The sequence below is a fragment of the Fringilla coelebs genome (assembly GCF_963513975.1).
Source record: "Fringilla coelebs genome assembly, chromosome: 2".
In the NCBI taxonomy this organism is placed as follows: Eukaryota; Metazoa; Chordata; class Aves; order Passeriformes; family Fringillidae; genus Fringilla; species Fringilla coelebs.
The window spans coordinates 80,266,015-80,284,993 of record NC_140029.1 but is presented as its reverse complement, the minus strand read 5'-3'; the positions used below and the strand labels follow the sequence as shown (position 1 = coordinate 80,284,993).

At 37.3% G+C, this 18,979-nt stretch overlaps 1 protein-coding gene across 1 annotated transcript in view; it reads right to left on the bottom strand.

Annotated features, from left to right (window-relative positions):
- Nucleotides 1–2,646: 2,646 nt before the first annotated feature.
- The window catches only part of SLC36A4 (solute carrier family 36 member 4), an 85,216-nt gene continuing 68,883 nt past the window's right edge, over nucleotides 2,647–18,979 (bottom strand). Inside the window, exon 11 of the mRNA XM_084201353.1 lies at nucleotides 2,647–3,393. Within this exon, the coding sequence (XP_084057479.1) occupies nucleotides 3,086–3,393 (308 nt within the window). The 3' untranslated portion in view covers nucleotides 2,647–3,085. The remainder of the gene's footprint in view (nucleotides 3,394–18,979) is intronic.

Sequence of the window (18,979 nt, the reverse complement as noted above, 5' to 3'; positions counted from 1 at the left end):
ACTCCATCCTTAGAGATCAGGCCAAGTCCACAGCAAATGTATATAGGCATGTCCAATTTTAAAATGTCTGGATTTTTCTTTGCGGTTTTCTAAATAGGAACTGGAATTTCAGTAGAAACACCTGCATCTCTTTTTACATTTCTAAATTAACTTATTTACTACAGCACCTCTAAAAAGATGCTGAAGCCTAAATTTAAGTGTGCCCTCATGAAAATCCTTGGAGAGAGGGTGGGATTCTTCAGGACTGCCAATGTGACTTTAAAATGAGATTTGTTATCAATGAAAAATCAGCTCTAGAGCTTGCACGTGAGTCTCACATCAGTCACCATTCCTTGGACAACTTCAAAGGTAAATTCTGCATTGGGACAGCTCTTCTAGCAATGCAGTAGTGGAGATAGGCTGGATAACACTGAGTTTGCAGGGTAATTTGTAGTTTTATTGATACAGAAAATTAAAGTTTTACAGAACATCAGGCAAACCCATCCTCTTATTTGCCCAATACTTGAGAATGAACAGTTACAGACAAGAAAATTATCCAGTTACCTGTAGTGCAGCTAATGATTAAATTACATTAAAACTGTTAACAATATTATATTGTAAAATATAAGTTCATATACAGTATATAAATACAAAGGCTTTCTGCTCCTTGTCAGGAACATAAGCTAATTACACATTTTGCAGTTTAATTTAGCTTGTGCTAAAGTTCATTTCCATCTTAAATATATACCTTAATGTAAACCATACCTATGAAATCTCTCAGTTTCATTCCCTGCCTCTTAACTTGCAACGAGTATTACAGCACTTTAAAAGCTGAATGAACACTCTTATTCAGAAGAGGTTTCTGTCAGAATTTCCTCTCTCTTAAATCTTTGGCAATGCTTTACAGGACACTCTCATTTGTCAGACTTAGTTTTTTACCACATGACATTTTAATCTTATCCAAAGCAGGACACTCTGATTCCTGTCTCTTTCTGTCTGAAAGAGCAGGCCACGCAAATGTATGAGTGTTAAAATTATAAAAATCCTACACTGTAGGAGAAAATTGACATTGTGCAAAATACATTAAATAAACATTTTAAAGATTCAAAAGATACAACATTGTTAGACTTGGCTACACTGGCCAACTGCATAAAAACACTACTTCATATCTGGTCAGTCGGTGGCCATTCACTGCTCTGGAAACCTCTGCCTTGACAGGTTGCACTGCAGTCAGAGCAGGAAGATGTGCACGGCTTTGTACTTGGGCCAGCCTTTCCAAGGTCTGATGGCTAAGATTAGAACCCTCAAACCTATCAAGCTTCTGAACAAGTTATCTGAGTTTCACAAGGATATGTTACATTCACTGGGTACCAGGGCCACCTCTGTAGGCTGTAGGTTTCCAGCTCAGCAAATATTCATTGATAGAACTGCGGCAGTATTCACTTGCACCTGACAAAATCACCACCAAACTCTGAACTGGACCAGTCCTTCTGCACCCTGGTAGAAGCACCTTCTCAGACCTGCTCACCAGGACACAACTGAAGCAGAACAGATATGAATGGACTTCAAAGCCCTTTATTCTCCCAATACACAAGTAGAAAGATGAAAAACCAAGAGGAAAAGTAACTTGCATTTAAATCCTCTAAGTCCTACTAAAGATGTTTCTTGCAGAAGTATTTCATGTCAAGTAACATATGCTGCACAGAAATAGACTCCATAGGTGTGTAGTGTATGGGTTAGGTAAGTAACAGATTCACTATGAAACAGATGGAAACACTGAGATTTAATGCCTTTCAAAACAGCTTAAAGACTAAAAAACCCTCAAGATGAAAAGCTGAAGTTACCTTTATCTTCTCTACTAACTACCCGTGTTTGCTCCACTGTGGCACTTCCATAAGAAAGGTTGATCTGTGGTATCACACAGGCAGACTCATCCCTTCCAAGTGCCTACCAAGTATTTAACTTTGTCCATGCTAAAATCAAAATTAGAGCATTACTCAGAACTATTGCTTGAACAAATACGTGCAGTTTAGACTACATGCTGTAACAAATCCCTATCAGAAATGCCCTCATCCACATGGAGATAAAAGTGCACATTACAGTCACCAGATGGTAGATGACAGTGGAAATATTGAGAAGAGAAAATATAAATATAGATATATTTAGCAGTATCTTACTCTAGCACTGTGATGCCAAATGGTAGATTACCAAATGGTAAATTTCTGAGGAATATACTGAAGGCAGGCAAAATATTACATATATTTCTATCTTAATTTGTATGACTACAGTGGAAAGGTTTTGGCATAACGTATTTCTTGGGGGGAATGTTATGATTAAAAAGATTCTATAGAAGAATTTGTTTCTTCGTAACAGGAATGAGTATGATAAATAGTTATGTTATTGCACAAACGATAGGGTTTTTAGAAAACAAGACCAAAAATAGTGCTTCAACATTTGGAGTGAAAGTCATCTATGAAGTGTGAGACAGAAAGTCAAATATGAACCCTGAAAATCAGGATTGAACATAGGGACTCAGCATGCAGGCTTGCTTAACAAAACAAATTTCTACCCAGATACCAACTTATGAACTTACTATTTTTTTCTTCCAAAAAAGACAAAAGAAGCAAAAATACGTGAAGACGATATTAGGTACTACTTAAGGCAGAACATAAGAATGCAAAAATAATTACTATATGTTCCAATAGAAATATAGCTATGTAGTCTAAAGACTTCAAGCCACAGGCAATAAAAAATACAGCATTTCATACGTTTGTATAGTTGAAATCAAGGTTAAAGAAATTCTGTAAAAAATGGGTCAGGGTAAAAGTTTCTAAAATGTACAAAAATAAACTGCTTATCATGTGCGGTGTTGAATGTTTTTGCATGAAAGTAATATTGCTTTGATAACCAAAAAAAAAAAACTTGCAACTTTTCATTCAAAGTCCAGAAGAGATATATAATTACTTTCTAAAAAAATAATGTATTTTCACATGTATATCCTACATCTTACAAACTGTACCTCTTTACACAGTACCAGTAGTTGAAAGCAGGTCGTGAGTCAAGAATTTCTTGTTAAGGAACAAAATAGTTCACAGTGCCTGGTTAATTACTTTAACCCAACCACCAAGTCTGTAGCATTTACATCTGCAGGAAAGCTCCCTGTTGCATTAGCAAGAACTGTGGACGCAGGATAAATGATTTCTTCAACCGTCACGTATGTCCCTGTTAAGAATCCAACAAATCCAACAACAGCTATAAAACCATCTTTAAATATTGTCCATAAACTTAGGTTTTCCTTGTAGAAAGTGAGGATTTCAACCAGAGGTGGCAGAATCAGTCCCAGAGTGCTGCTGCTGACGGCTCCGACGAAAGAAATCACCAGGTCTAGGCGAGGGATCAGAACTGCTACAGCACCTAAAGCACAAAAGGAAAAATGGTGGATTCAGATTCAATGCCCTCAGGAGAAACAAAACTGCAACAAACACATAATCGAGTGATTCAGGCTTTTTAGAAAGCTCCATCATTCAGTATTTTTCCAGCTCCATGTGGTGTGCACTATACAGATGAATGCACATATTTGTCAGTAACCCACATCTTCGTGCTCATCTGAGAGACCCAGCTTCAATTCTGAATTTCTGCATGAGCTGGCAGAGAATCAAGTTAAAGTATTCTTGTACTTACAGGGTAAAGAGATTTGGCTTACAAATCATAAAGAAATGAATGATATGAAATTGCAAGGAAATGTTTTACTTTTTTTGGTTGTCGGTAGATTTTTAGGATGAAAGAATAAAAGCTTAGGAAGAGTAGAAGGGGCTGTTGCATACTGCTCAGGAGATGGGGCAAAAATATATTATTGTCTATTAATTTGTATAACTAATAATCTAAGAATCATATAAAATTATTCAAAATGAACAAACCTGTTGATGAACAAACCTGGGTGGCTTGGCAGTCAAATAGTCATTTAAATGACTTTTACCTACACACTTGAACAATCTTGGTTTGTGCAACTGCATTCAGTCTGTAAAATGTCGCTGTAATAGTTGCCTAGTTAACTAAATGAGAACTTGGCCCTGCCAAGAAGAGTCTGAACACAAGGCCCAGTAAGCTTTTTAAGCTTGGCCAGTGTCACCTCCTGAAACTACAACAGTTACAGAAACAGAATCCGTCATGTTGGACCAGAAACACTTCTGGTTTTAACTGCTTTGGCTGGCCACATCCCCTAGCATTAACTCAGATACACCAGTTGTGTCATGTTTTCAGTCCTGGATTAGAAAACAGCTTTCAAAAGCCTCCATATGACCCCTGTATGTGGTAGATATGTCTTTTTTCCCTTCCATGAATACACTGCCTTTTAACTATCAGACATTAGTGTAAACATCCACAGCATCAGCCTGTTTGCACCCTTCCACCACATCTCATCAAGACAAAGAAGCAATCATAAATAAAGGGGAAGGGGAAAGGAGGTGTAAATGCCACCAGCACACACAAAAATACCATGTAATATGTTTTGGTTTTTCCCTAACTCCCTTCTTCTCCCTGAGGCCAAAATAAAAACATGTTTGGCTTTAGAGCAATTTCACTGACCATATGTTATTTAGTGTTTATGGTAATGAACAAATGGAACAAGCAGGAAAGAGATCTCCACAAAATAGGTGAGGATGAAAACCAAAAGGTGTGTATCAGCTTTATAATGCATAAACATGAAGTTGTGCTTTCCATTTGTAGAGTGTCTTTGCCGTGGGCTGAATGGCACCAGCTGCACCAAATTCTGACACACTGTGACTATGAAAGGCAGCATACTCAAATGATGTTTCTGTTGATGTCCTCCATTGAGAATACCTTTGGGAAAACTGCACTGGAAAATACACTCAAAATTCACTTAACACAACAGTTGTCCACTGCTACCTGGCAACTCTTTGCTACACATCTTAATGAAACTTGTAACTATAGAGTTCTCACATATAAAGGAGTTAAGACTAAAAGGTATAAACCTGCAGAGGGAGAGTGGACTCAATAGCACAACCTATTTTAAAAGAACATATCATGCACAGATCTGCCAGAAAAAAAATCAATTAACTTGTTCCTGTTTGAGATTACTATAGTTTATCAACACTTTGGGATTCTACAGAGATATGAGAGGCACTGTTTAGTCAAAGAAAAACTGGGCAGAGACAGAAGTGGAAACCTTATAAACACCCTGGCACTCAAAAATAGGTAAGACAGGCTTTTTTTTATCCCTGTTAGAATGAACCTACTCAATGCCAAACAGTTCCTTCTGTTATATGATGTGACATTTGAAGACTGGAAATGTCACAGGTTTATGCATTATCCAGGACAAAGCTGAATGGAGTGCAAAAGGAATTATGCCAAAGTTAATAAAAGTCACTAAATACTCACCACTGTAACTTTTGCAGCCATAAATGTTCAAGCCACAAGAGAAGGCACCATTAATGTACAAACAATACAAGAGGGGCACTCAGAGCAGATTGCTAAGTGTGATACTTACACAGCCATACAGAGTCCAAAAGTAATTGAAAAGCGCAGCTGAAGTGTATTGCAGTGTCTGGTAAAACTCCCAGCTAATGACTATGTTGAATGTGTTGTTCTAAAGTAAAAGAGAGGGCTGCACACTTATTATCTTGCCAATTCAATAGATGCAGTGGGTGTATTCATTAAATATAGATTTTCAACTTCTGTAATAGACCTCTTTCAGTTCCACATGTGTCCAGAGTTTAGAAGGCACTCATTAATTTATAGTTCATAGTTTTGATTCCAACACTTATTAAAATAATGAGACTATGTTTCATATTTTTTAATTGGAAAAAATCCAACTCTAGTTTGTAATTGCTTCAAGTTACAGAAAAACAAAATGCAGTGTGTTGATTTGAATCTCATCAAACGTTTGTCTGACTCATACAAATTTGTATGAATCTGGATATTGCTGTGGGAGGAGGTTTGGAAAAGTGTTTCAAGGTTTTAATTAGTGTCTTATTTATTCCCTAACAAGCCAAGAGAAATACAATGCATGTTTATTACCTACCAAAGAATGTATTCAAAAGTTAAGAAAGGGCTCCTTTTTCCAGAAGCAAATAAGGGGCATTCCTACAGGTAGGAAGCCTGATTTTCCCAGCCATTTGTAGGTTTCAAAAATACAATGTAAAGAAGAAATTCTGATCCTTTATCAGCAATCATGAAACTGTCTGTTTTGGAAACTTAGTTGAAGAACTAAGTTCTGTATTAGTAATAAGACATTTTTTTGGTCAACAGTTAAATTGTCTTTAGGCTTGAATAAAAGAGTGTGGGCCATATGAACAAAGCATTCTGAAGAGATAACAAGAGGTATAATCATATTGTTTCTACCTTAAACTCTGCAGTCTAATCTCAAAAACTACAACTCATAGTTTCTCCAGCCTCTCTCAGCTATGTAGTTCCTCATTTGGGTCAGCTAAGACTTTTTGAGGGGAGGAATGCTGTAGTACAATGTTTAGGTTTTCTTAAGGGACATAACACCCCAGTGGGAAGATACTCTAATTTTATTTTCTTTATTTTGTAGCACAGCTTCTTTTACAACTTTTTCTCTTTGTTACAGAATCAGCATTTAACTCGCTAGACTTGCTTGTTGGGAGGCAATTCCAGTGAGATTGCTGGGAGAAACAAAGTTTTCCCATTTCCACCAAAGAATGCATTATACCTGCTGATGAACTCAAATAGGGGATTACCATATCCTAATACTTCCTCCAGTAATCAAATATTGAGCGACCTTATTTCTATCAGAAACCAATGCATATGCCATGCTAAATCCTTGAGCAGGATGGGCACAGCTGTAATTAGGATCTATGGATCTAAGTAAAGATATTGACTATAACTTTGGATCTACCCATAGATAGTTCAGAAGCAAAGCATATTATGACTTCATCAGGACACTTTAATCACAGATCTCACTTAAAAAGCCTTTATCTCCATATTTCTAGTAGGACTTAATTAATTTATAAGCATCTTTAGGAATCCAGAATCCAATTTTGAAATTTAAAATGCTAATATTGACAATTTATGTTATATTTTCCTTTTGCTCAATAATAAAGCTGTTTAATATTTCTTTACTACACTCATTAAAAGAAATTATTTTTCTGATAATACTAGATTTTAGATTTTATCTAGTTATTCAAAGATAATTCTGACAAAAAAAAAAACAAACAGGTCAGTGGTATTCAAACATTGCATCTGAAGAAAAGTAGTAGTACATACATTACCAGATCAGTAATATGGCCCAAGCAAACTGTCCTAACAGCAGGTTTTATAAACAGACATAGTCAAAAAGATTGGGGGCTTCTTAAGTACAAAAAATGTTGGATATTACTAGGGAGTGGTAACTTCACACAATTGAAAAGTAAAGTAATTGTCTCAAGTGACATACAACCAGTTCTCTTCAAAGAGAAGTGACAGTGCTGAGGAGGCCTCTGTCCTGCAGAAAGCCAGCATACACCAAACTTTCTATTTGTACCACTTTTCCAGGACCAGAGAGCAGACTACGACATTGATGTGTTAAAGATGGGTGTCTGACATCCATATGACCTTCCAAAAACACAAACCAAAACTGTATTCTTAGCACACAGACGTCTATGATATGGTAAGGAAAGAGTCCCTTCCAGGAATTAAAATTGCCAAGAATTCTGCCTGTAGGTGAAATAGCAATTCAAAACATCAGCCTGAATGCTCTTTCCTAATCTAATATCCCAGGCTGCCCTCTCTGTGCATCTTTCTTTACCGCAGTAGTGCTCAGCCACTCATCCTTTTCTTCCCTTCCCTCCTACTGCAGTGTTTCTTGGATCCCCTTCCTTAATGCAGCACCTGCATATTTTCTTCCAACTCCCTCCTCCTTTTCTGCAACACTTCCCTCCACATTGCCCAAGGTTTTTTCCTTTACCTCTTGTGAGAATGGAAAAACATTTCTCTGATACAGACTGCCCCAGAAGGCTCAGCCAGTTTGGCCGCCAGGAGCATACACGTGCAGGCTGGACAACCGGCAAGTCAAGGTAACATCATCTTCTCAAGCTCTACATCACAATTAAAACTATTCACCTTTTAAAAATAAATGTCAAAATCTAACAAAATCTAATGTTTCCATGAAAAGTTGCTCATGTAAATTAACAAAAAAGAATGCCTTCCATGAGAGAATGCCTACCACAGGGGACACCAAACTATTTTGATACATATGTACAAAGGAATACCAGATCAAACAGAAACTGTTACCTATCTGCAGATAAACCAATGCAAATAATAACTTAAGAACACTTGTGAATAATTTAGATGTTGATACCTGCAGTTTAAAGAAAGGATTTTTTGCTAAAAATTATAACTAACATAGGGTTAGGTGGTGTTTGTCTCAGCTGTTGAAACATTAAGATTATAAGATACATATAGAAGATAATTTTTTAAAATCTACTTAGATTGTCTTCATGAAAAGTAATTTTCTTAATCTAATTTTCTAAAAAGCATCCTTTTAAATTTGCTCAATCTCAAAACCAAAACTAAATGGGAAAAGGAACACAGCAGAAGACAGGTTGCAGTCATACTACGAGGTGACAAACTCTACTGACACATTGGAGAGAAAGAGGGACAGCTTGCACACAGGACAACCACACACATCATCTATTTTGGCTTTGTTCCCTTTGGAATGAAAAACTCCTTCATCATTATCTTCCTGCAACACACAGTATGAGAGACAGAAACATAAAGTACTTCACATCACTTGCCCTCACACTTCATCACCACATTTTTGATTGCTTTGTCCTGTGCTAGTAGGGAAGACCAGGCTCACACAGGAGAAGATGGTTTCAATATCCTAATCATTCTCAAGGAGAGGTGACACAGGACACTGCCCTGACACACAGCAGGGAATGGGCAGATCCATCCCTTCCTCAGAGCCCCCCTCTTTTCTCAAACACATAAATAAATTCAGTTTTTACAGCACTTTGCATCCAAGTTTTCAAAACTGTTATCAAAAGGGTTTTTATTATTTTTATTCTTTAAGTAGTAAGACACATGAAGAGTGACACCAGACCAAAGAGCAATTTACCAGCAGCACTGAGTCCAGTCTTCTTACCAGGCTACTTAAAACACCTACAGCCAAGGCAGAGGACTGGCACATACCACTGCTATGAGACACCTGTTTCAAGGCAGCATTCCCTCCTTGCTCCACTAATAAAATCACTCTCTGCAAGCTGTGTTATATATAACCCCAAAATTCAGTGTAGTTAGATCCGATTTCAGCTTCCACAACCTGCACCCATTTTAAGCAAAATCCACTGTCACAACAATCCAGTGCAGGAGGTGGCTGTGTGAGCAGGTGAGGCTTCACAGGGACAGGGATGAAGCAGCAGTGACACAGCTACGATGCAACTGTTCCCCCTACTTTCCTCCTTGGGAACATCCAGACCGCCTTCTTTCTCTGGGCCAAATGTCCAAGAGGTAGTTAATGGTAGCTTGGCCTCCTCATCCTGTTCTGCCTGTCCCCATCAGATCTTCAGAATTAATGTATTTTTACTAAGCAACCCCTTTGGATGGCGACACACCAAGAAAACCAGGCTGTGAGAGGCCAAGGAACATCCTCACGCTGCAGTTAGTCCAGAGCTGCAGTACCAAGTGATCTTCACAAAACCAGCAAGCACATGTGCTTGGCACAGCACACACCAGATTAGGTGTAAATGCATTTGACCATTTAGTTAACTACAATCCATGGGGTCAGAAATGGCACCTGTTTCAGGCTGTCAGATCTGAAGCATTTTATTTATTAATCTGTCTCTGCAATAAATTTATTCAAGCTTTGCTGCTGGTACTTTATCATAAAAAATCTTTTTAGACTTTCTCCAGTGAAATAATGCAGCCAGCTGTTAACATACATTTCTGGATTCAAGAAATGGATACAAAGCATACAGCAAAACTCAGTAATACTGAGCTCCAAATGGATGATCCTAGACCATAAAAGTACTGACACTTCCCACTGGCAGTCTCCTCATTCTACAGGCTCACCAGAAATGAGTCCACAATTGAACTTTTGTCCTCTTTGTCTCACTCTCTCAAAATAATTTCTGGCTCTGAGACAGCTGAAAGGTTTTGAACCACGCAAGCAAAAATTAATGTTTCCTTATCCAAGGACAAGACTGTTTTTGCTACAGAGAGCAGAGGTGAAGAAAAGAGTCAGGAGGAGTAGTTAAGCCTTGAAGAGCCAGCCATACTGTTTCCAATGATACTAAAGAATGGTATTTTCCAATATTCACCACCACCACTCCATACTCCCCAATCTTTCTCTTGGATGCACTGTATATATCAAGCTATCCCACATGAAAGTAAGCAGGGATACATGGTTGCTACTTTGTTGTTTCATAACAAAAGCAATAATAAATTCAAATAATTTTGTATTAAAATTTTTATATTAAAAAGTTTGTCTTGCCATTACCCTTGAAAATAAAATTTTCATTATATGCCTTTTGATTACTACATAAAGCAAGAAATAATGCGGTGAAGATGAAATTGAATATACTTAGCTTTAATCTCAAGCTAATATACTTTCCTCCATAAACACATAAATATGAAGGAGAAACATCACCAAAGACACCTTTAGGAATAGTAAAAATTACTTATCTTTATCCTTCAGGCTTCTTTTCCTGTTTCATAATAAAATTTTACATTTCTTTAATAAAGATAATTGAAGAAACAGATGATTAAGATGACAAGAAGCATCTGTTATTTTGGAATCCTTTTGTAGTAATAGAATCCATCAGGGTGCCATAAATTGTAACAATCATGCCAGGTAAATTATCTCCTCTAATCACCATCTAAGGACTAAACAATATATTAAGTAATAGAGTAAATTAGCCCTCTCTCCTCTCACCAAGTATTAAAAAAACCAACATAACAAGGAGATTATACTCTAAATAGCCTTTAAGAACTTCTGAGTCTCTAACCCATGTTTTTGGGGAGCAGGGATTGTTTATATGTGCTACAGCTTCCACCAGCAGGAACACATTAATTTGCAGAATTAAGGAAGTGTACCAGACCAGTTTGCTTAATAAGAGAATTCTTCACAGAGCTCTGTACTAAGAAAAAACACAAAGAAGAGATTTAAGCGAGGACATACCATAAAAGAGAAATTGGAAAAGTCTGGATGTTCAGGAAATTCTACTAAACAGACACATTTCAGGGATGCTACAGGCAGTAAGAAAAGCTTTTACAACCACACTGACAACAAAAGGCTGGAAGGAGGAAAGTGAGCCTGCTCCTGCATGGATTGTGGGATTTAGGGACAGCACACCCAGCAAAGGCTGAGGTATCCAGTGCTGCCTTGGTCTCAGTCAGCCTCCCAGTCCCTTGTGTCAGTGAAAGACCTTAACAAGAATTTCCTTTAGGAGATGAAGATTGAATCATGCTTGAGACAACTCAAACCATAAGGTTATAAAGAACATGAAGAGTTGCATTCAAGAGTGTGGAAGAGAAGTGGCCAATGTCCTTCTAACACCACTCTGTATTGTCTTTTACAAGTCATGGAATTTGGGGGAAATCCCTGGTGACAAGGGGAATTAAATGTTGTCAAGAAAGGCCAAAAGAATAATAGAAGGAAATACAGGCAAGTCATATTTACTTTGGTCCTTGGAAAAATCATGGAGCAAAGTCATCTTGGAGCATATTTCAGGGCACGTGAAGGAGAAAAGGTTATCTGGGAACAGAAAATTAATGGATTTATGTAGGAGAAATCATGTCTGACCATCCTGATAGCCTTCTTTGATACAATGTCTGGATTCATGGATGAGAGGAGAGCAGTAGATGTCATTTACTTCAATTTTAGGAAGGTCTTTGACACTGTCTGCCACAATATTCTGGTGTCTGAACAGAGGGAAAACAGGTAAGTAAAAAACCTCAATGGACCAAACAACAGTTGTTAATGGGTTGTGTTCTACCTGGAGGCTGGTAAAAATCCTGCAGCTAGTGGGGAAAGTAAAAGCCTCCTGTAACTGATAAAAACACGAAATAATCACTTAAGATGACATGAATTATGTTCTTTAAACCTAGAAAATGATAATGCACTCACCACAAAACTAATATCTAAATATGTCCCTCTATCACAAAGTACCAGTGTTGAAAGAGAGCTGACATCACATTTAAGTAAACACTAATTTACATCATTAATTTTTAATCCTGATTCAAAACTGGATTAAATTTGATATTTTAACAGTGATACTTCACAGTACCTTTATGCAAAATGGCCTAAAAATATATTAATTCCTGCTTATTGATAACTTCAGATTACACATCATGTTATTTAAATAACAGCAGTACTTTACAAGACAAAATGCTCTATTCCACAGAGAAATTTTAGCTGTTTTCAAATGGGAAGCCACACTCTGATTTCACACAATGTTAAAAGTTTTTCATAAAAAGCAAGTACATGGATTCTCATGCTGTTTTCAAGTATCTGAATTGGCCTACTAATTTTGGGCTGTGAAAAGCAGAGGTATTGGGTATGATTAGCAGCTACAGCATATGGCATGTACTCTATTATTACTGACATAGTAATAAATAACTTGCGAGCCTGCTGCAACGTATCAAAAGTAAATTAAAAAATAATGCCCTTAAAAAGATAACAATCACTAACAACCAGACTGCAGTGGGATAACCAGTGCATTTCCAAAACAATGCTTTGCAACAGCTGGTGTCAGAGGCACTGGCTAGTTAAAGCCTGCTGTGGTGATTGATGATATAGAAACAAGAAGCTGCCAAGAGCCTTGGCTTCCTGGGGAGGATCATGTGGTTGAGGTTCAGCTCCCAGTGTTGACAGTACTGAATTATGGCCTGCAGTCCAAATCCATCAAAAAATGCAGTCATCTGCAGGTGTTTTCAGTCTTAATTTGTTGGTATTTCACCTCACAAAATGAAGTTCAAAGAGAGCAGCTTGCTTCATCACATGGGTGAACTCGCCTCCAGCTCAGCACAGGGAAATTCAGGCACAGCTCCTGCCCTCTCCCAGCATCCCATCAGCCGAGCAGGGATCACACTTTGCCACGTGTCTGGGAACACTCACTGCATGCTAGGCACACCCAAGGGGAAGGACCACTCTCCTAGGCATTCTTTCTTCGTTTTTTATGACCCAAGTAAATCAGTACCCCACAAAAATACATGATTGCATATCATAAGCCTGTCCCATCACATATTATCCTTATCTGTAATTTTCAAAGAGCTCACCATCATCTTTTCACCTTGATGGGAAATGAGAAAAAATGACCTAGTGCTTACAGCAGTTACACAGCAATAGGGGAACTCAGGTTGGACATGCTCCTCAAAGGACTGAGGTTTAAGTCCCAAATACTGGGTTTTCACCAACAAAATTACCATTCAATAATTTTTTTTTAAATAAGGAACTGGCCTTCTGTAGTGTGAGCAGAAACTTTTTCTGGCTACCCTCAAATGCTTTGCATTCTGTTTTAACGGTGGTTTTTTTTTCCCCATACCAACTCTATCTTTTAAGTGGACAGCGAAATTATTATATGTAAATATAATTTATAAAGCAGTATCAACTCCTTCAGAATAAAAGGCAATACTAAATTATTGAGCATAAGATATTACTTTGTAATAATGTAATTTTTAAACTAGCAGATATTACAGCCACCATATCAACTAATAAAGCCGACCCCCCAAAAAAAAAATCACAGTATATAATACTACCTCCATACTTTGATACAAATACTGGCCTTAATTAAAATTTATTAGAACATTCTTGTGGAAACTATTATGTATATTTGCGGTCTGTAGTCCTCATATTACTAAAAAACGATTGGCAATTAGTTGTAAACCAGTTTAAAAAAATTACTTGTAAACTAGCAAAGAAAAAAGGTAAATTCCAGTATGTTTGAAATTCATCAAACCCCTAACTTTTTACTGTCAAAAAAATTCCTGCAATGATTTCATTGTTAGCTCTGGACCACACTATTATTTATAATGTAATATTCAATCTAGAGTAATTTTGTAAAATAAAATTCACCTTGAGGGGTAAGTATAGGCAAGATCTTATATTACTTTGGTGTTCCCAAAATGCTGATCTGAATGTTGGAGCAATATTTTACTCTCAACCTAAACAGACCTAAACCTAAACCACTTTCTTATAAGAGCTTTGTAAATATTGATTTAAGGATGTGATTATAACCATGGAGTTAGAATATTGATCTACCCATTTTCAGCGTAAGAATCAATTTAGAAAACAAGTGAAACACAAAATTGACACAAGTTTTTTCAATTAGAAGAGATAATACTGCTGTTTATAAATCAGATGAACAAGAATTTAATTAGTTTCCCTCTGGAAAAAAGTGATGAAAGAAACAAGAAAAGGGAACAATGAAAATACTCACAAGAGAACGGTATCATCAAATGGTATCAGAATGGACTGGGAGGATTTCCAACATAAATAAAAGGACAAAAACTACAGTAGATCTGCATTTAAGTAAAAGGGGGCTTATGATAAGGTAGATCAGTATTGACTGTTGGTTTCTGGGCATAAACAAGAACTGATGGCTGATCATCTTGAATGTAAATATAAGTCACAGAAAGAAAGCCAATTTTATAGGTTAGGCACAGCTGAACACCATGGAGAATTTGAAGAACTGTGTGTTAATATGGTCAGACAACACAGTAGGTCAAAACTTCGCTGTCAGTGTTATGAACAAATATCCATACCTCGGTGGTAACGCTCTATATTTGCTTTAATGCAAATTTAGTGTTTTACCCCATGGATGGAAATATCAGTACATTTACTGGGTAATTATACTTAATTAGAAAAATAATGTTTGATAGTTTAATTTTATATAATGTGGCTATGTAATTTGCATGCATTATATAATATTGATTACAGTTCATTATAAAAAATAATACTTCAGATACTGTATGAAAAACCAAAAGGTAAAAGGAGAAATTCTGTATTTAACAGCACCAAATATTGACAGATTAGGAACAGGTCTATGAGATACCTTTCCAAAGACCTTGAAGGATCTATTACAAATGAAATGAAGAACAGTTTTTGTGCTATGGAACATTCTGATTTTATCCCTTGCTTTTGTTATCACACGGTATTTCATACACTGTTGAAAACACGGATTCTTTTTGGTGACACAGATCACTCAATAATTACAGTGTAAAAAAAAAAGTCCTTCAACAAGAAGAAAGAGAAAATGACAAGGTTTTATCCATCCCTCCTCTCATGGCACGAGTTTACAAGTATATCCACACAAGCAGGTCATACAGCCATTTCTAAGCATCCTCCTCTTTGGAGTGAGTTGCAGTACTTCAGTAAGCCAGGGGAAGGAAAAACACATAAAAAACCAAAATAAAGCAATAATGCCAAAACCATAACACTACAAGGATTTAATTAATTTAAATATGCTATAAATTTTTCCTTATTTTTGCTCTAACACTTTAAAGCTGCCTTTATTATGACAAGCAATCTTTGAAGTACTAGCTCTGCAGTCTGGTGCAGTCATTATAATCAATCCACAGAGGACTTAAATCTCATATAGTTCCATTGGTTTCTCAAGACTAAGAGTTTGCTACTTATTACACAGGGTAAGGGTAGATGAAACAAAACAAAGATTAAAAAATTGCTAATTTTGACCAAATGCAATTCAGAAACCACAAGCTGCTACCACTCAGAAACCTCTCTCCAATCCTTTAAAAACAAGGCAGAAATTTGAAAACCTTTGTGAGATCAGCTTATCAAGCCACAAATCATGAGTAACACTCAGGCATCATTAATATTCTAGCTTTTATGCTTATTTGAAGCACTCGCAAAGAAAATGCCTGGAGTGACTAATTCCAGCTATGAAGTAATTTTTAAGAGACAACCGAAAGCAAAGCAATGTTTCACCCTTATTGAAAAGAAAAAGAGGCACTAGGATGCAGGTATACAAACCAGCACAAAAGTTATACTTTGATGGCCCAGAGTATTTGATTTATTTCTGTTTTCAATATGCAGTGAAAACATCTCAAACATTTTCAAGGAATACTTTTGCTACTTTACAATTTTCAAAATGCTTACTTGCAACCTGCTTATCATTTGTGGTATCTTGAAAAACTCTGTACATTTGGCTCTCTGCACAGTAATATACCTATGCTGGAGGAAAAATGCATTCCTCATCAATAAATTAGGAAAGTATTTCGAAAATAAGTTGCAACCCAACCTTGCAGCAGTGTTCTGCTGGATCTCATTTTAAGAGACTGACAATCAATTTTTGATTTTCACTCAGTGAACATTAAATATGGTATTTAGCTATTCAAATTTCAAATGCTCTCTCATTCTAACCTAGAAATGTAAATGGGTAAGATCAGTTTTCTCATTTTTCACATGAGCTCATACCTTCTGTGTGATGTTGACTACACTTTCCCTGCCTCCCCTGAGAAAGCAGAGGTTGCTCTTCAACAAGTGCTGCTACAGAAACGTAACCAGACTTCCTGTCACTCTTCAGAGACAGGGTTTTCTTTTCATCTTGTTTCCTAATTTGAGTTAGAAAGGGAGAAATGGCTTCTGTGTCTAAGTTGCAAAGACTGGTAACAACCTGACTGGTAACAACATCTCAGCATTTTGCTCCATATTTCACATATGTTCCTGAAGAGAATTTGACAATAACTTTCATCTTCCTTTTCTCATAGAATTACCTAGCTCCCCAGTCATATTCACTCCCTTGCTCAGTAGAATGTCTGATAGGTCTTAATTATAGCATGTATCTGAAAATGGCTTGGAATTGTATCTAAATGACTTTCAAAATGCTCTAAGTAAGATTTTAAGTCTCCCCATTAAGTACTCAGACTTCACTGTCAGTCAGTCATAGGAATATCATTGAGCAAATAGTACTTAGCTTGTTTTGCTCAACGTTTTTGTATCTATTTTTCCTCAAAGCTGCACCACTCCCTAACTAAAATATTTATTGAGCTGGCTCCTCTGGAGAGGACAGTGTTCAGCATCTCCCAACTTACTAATTAGCCTGTTTATCTTTACTGGCAACATAAATATCCTGTGTGCAAAGAGCAAAATCGATAAAGGGATTAACTGACTATCCCATTCTTCTTTTAAGCCACAGCCACAGGGAAGACACTGGGCTGATTGATGCCACTGAAGATACAGATAGAACTTTAAAAGAAAGGGAAAACAATTTTTGCTAAACAATAAAATTAGGCAGCTGCATGAAAATTTGCCTATATATAATGCCTTTCTTTAACCCATACTTGTAAGAAATAAAGGTCAATTCAGCAACACAAGCATGGGACAGAGTAAAGATTACAAGATACAACAGCCTGAGACAGAGTTTAATGCCTAAAATTCCCAAGATTGTATTGAGTAAATTCTTCAGACTTCCTTTTCTGCTATGCAGAGAAATATAAAGAAATAAATATAGACTTGAGAAATACATGTTTTCTTTAATGAGATGGCTCACATAAGTAAGCTTATTTTATTCAGTGCTGCAAACCAGAGAAGTCATCCCCTGGGTAATGGACCCGTTTGTTCTTTGCTGTAAAGTGGCTTCCACAAAAAAGACAGGCACATTCTGTGAAAATCTGTTTTGAGTTACAGAATCACAAAATATGTCAAGTTGGAAAGGATCCATATGGATCACTAAGTCCCAACTTCCTACTCTTCACAGAAGCCATCTAATCTGGTTTTCAAATGTTAGGGAGACTTCATTTCCCTGGGCCATCAGACACTGTCTGCACAACACTTTCAGAAGTTTGTTTTCTCTTTGCTGACTCACCCCTGCCCTGAAAGTAGTTCAGCTTCATTTTTATGTTACTAATTCACTGATGATTAGAGTTTATCCTGGGCTGTGTAGGCTCGGATTAAGCTAGAAAAGCAAGAGATCAGGAAGAGTAAATGATTTTTAAAGAATTTCTGAAGTGCAAGCTGCAACCTACCACTGAAAGGACAATGGAATACCAATACACTGAGAATTAGTAACAATGCAAACCCAAACCCAACCTACAGGAGGGTTTTGGCCATAATAAAAGCAATCATTTCAGCGGTTGCTCCACTAAGAGACCACTAAGAGTAAAAGACCCCTATGCAAATTATACTGCAACTATGATAGCTTTATCTTTAGATAAGAATTCTTTTATGTTTTTATTAGTTTTACCTCTGCTGTCATGGTCATTTTATACTTAATTCTAGTTCAAACATGTTAGTTCAATTTACATCAAACCCTCTCCATCAGAAAACTGAAGTTTTTTCATCTTTAACTTCCATATCAAAATCAGTTCAGCACTACTTATTCTTGAGCAATGTGCTTTAACTCTGCTAAACATGACAAAAAAGTTCTTGTCCCAGAATAGCTTTAATCTTTGCTATGTTTAAGATGTTTTCTTTAATTGATGACAACATTGACAAAGGGACTGAACACATGCTTAGGAAGTCTACAGATGACACCAAGCTGAGTGGTACAGCTGACACTCCTGAGGACAGGATGCCATTAGAGGGACCCAGAAAAGCTCAAGAAATGGGCCCATGGGAACCTCAGGAGGTCTTGTTAAGGATGCTGCATCTGGGTTGGGGCAGTCTCTGGTACCAACACAGGCTGGGGGATGAACAGATCAGAGCAGCCCTGCCCAGAAGGACTGGGGGATGTTGGTGGGTGAGAGGCTGGACGTGACCCAGCCACGGGCACTCACAGCCCAGAAAGCCACACATGTCCTGGGCTGCATCCAAAGCAGCGTGGGCAGCAGGGCCAGGGAGGGGATTCTGTCCCTCTGCTCTGCTCTGGAGAGACCTCACCTGCAGGGCTGCATCAGCTCTGGATCCCCCAACACAAGAAGGATGTGGGACTATTTGAACAAGTCGAAGAAAAGGCCACAGAGATGATAAGAAGGATGTAACACCTCTCCTACAAGGAAAAGCCAAGACACTGACGAGAGAGTTGGGGTTGTTCAGCCTGGAGAAAAGAAGGCTCTGAGGAGACCTTCTAGCACCTTCCAATAC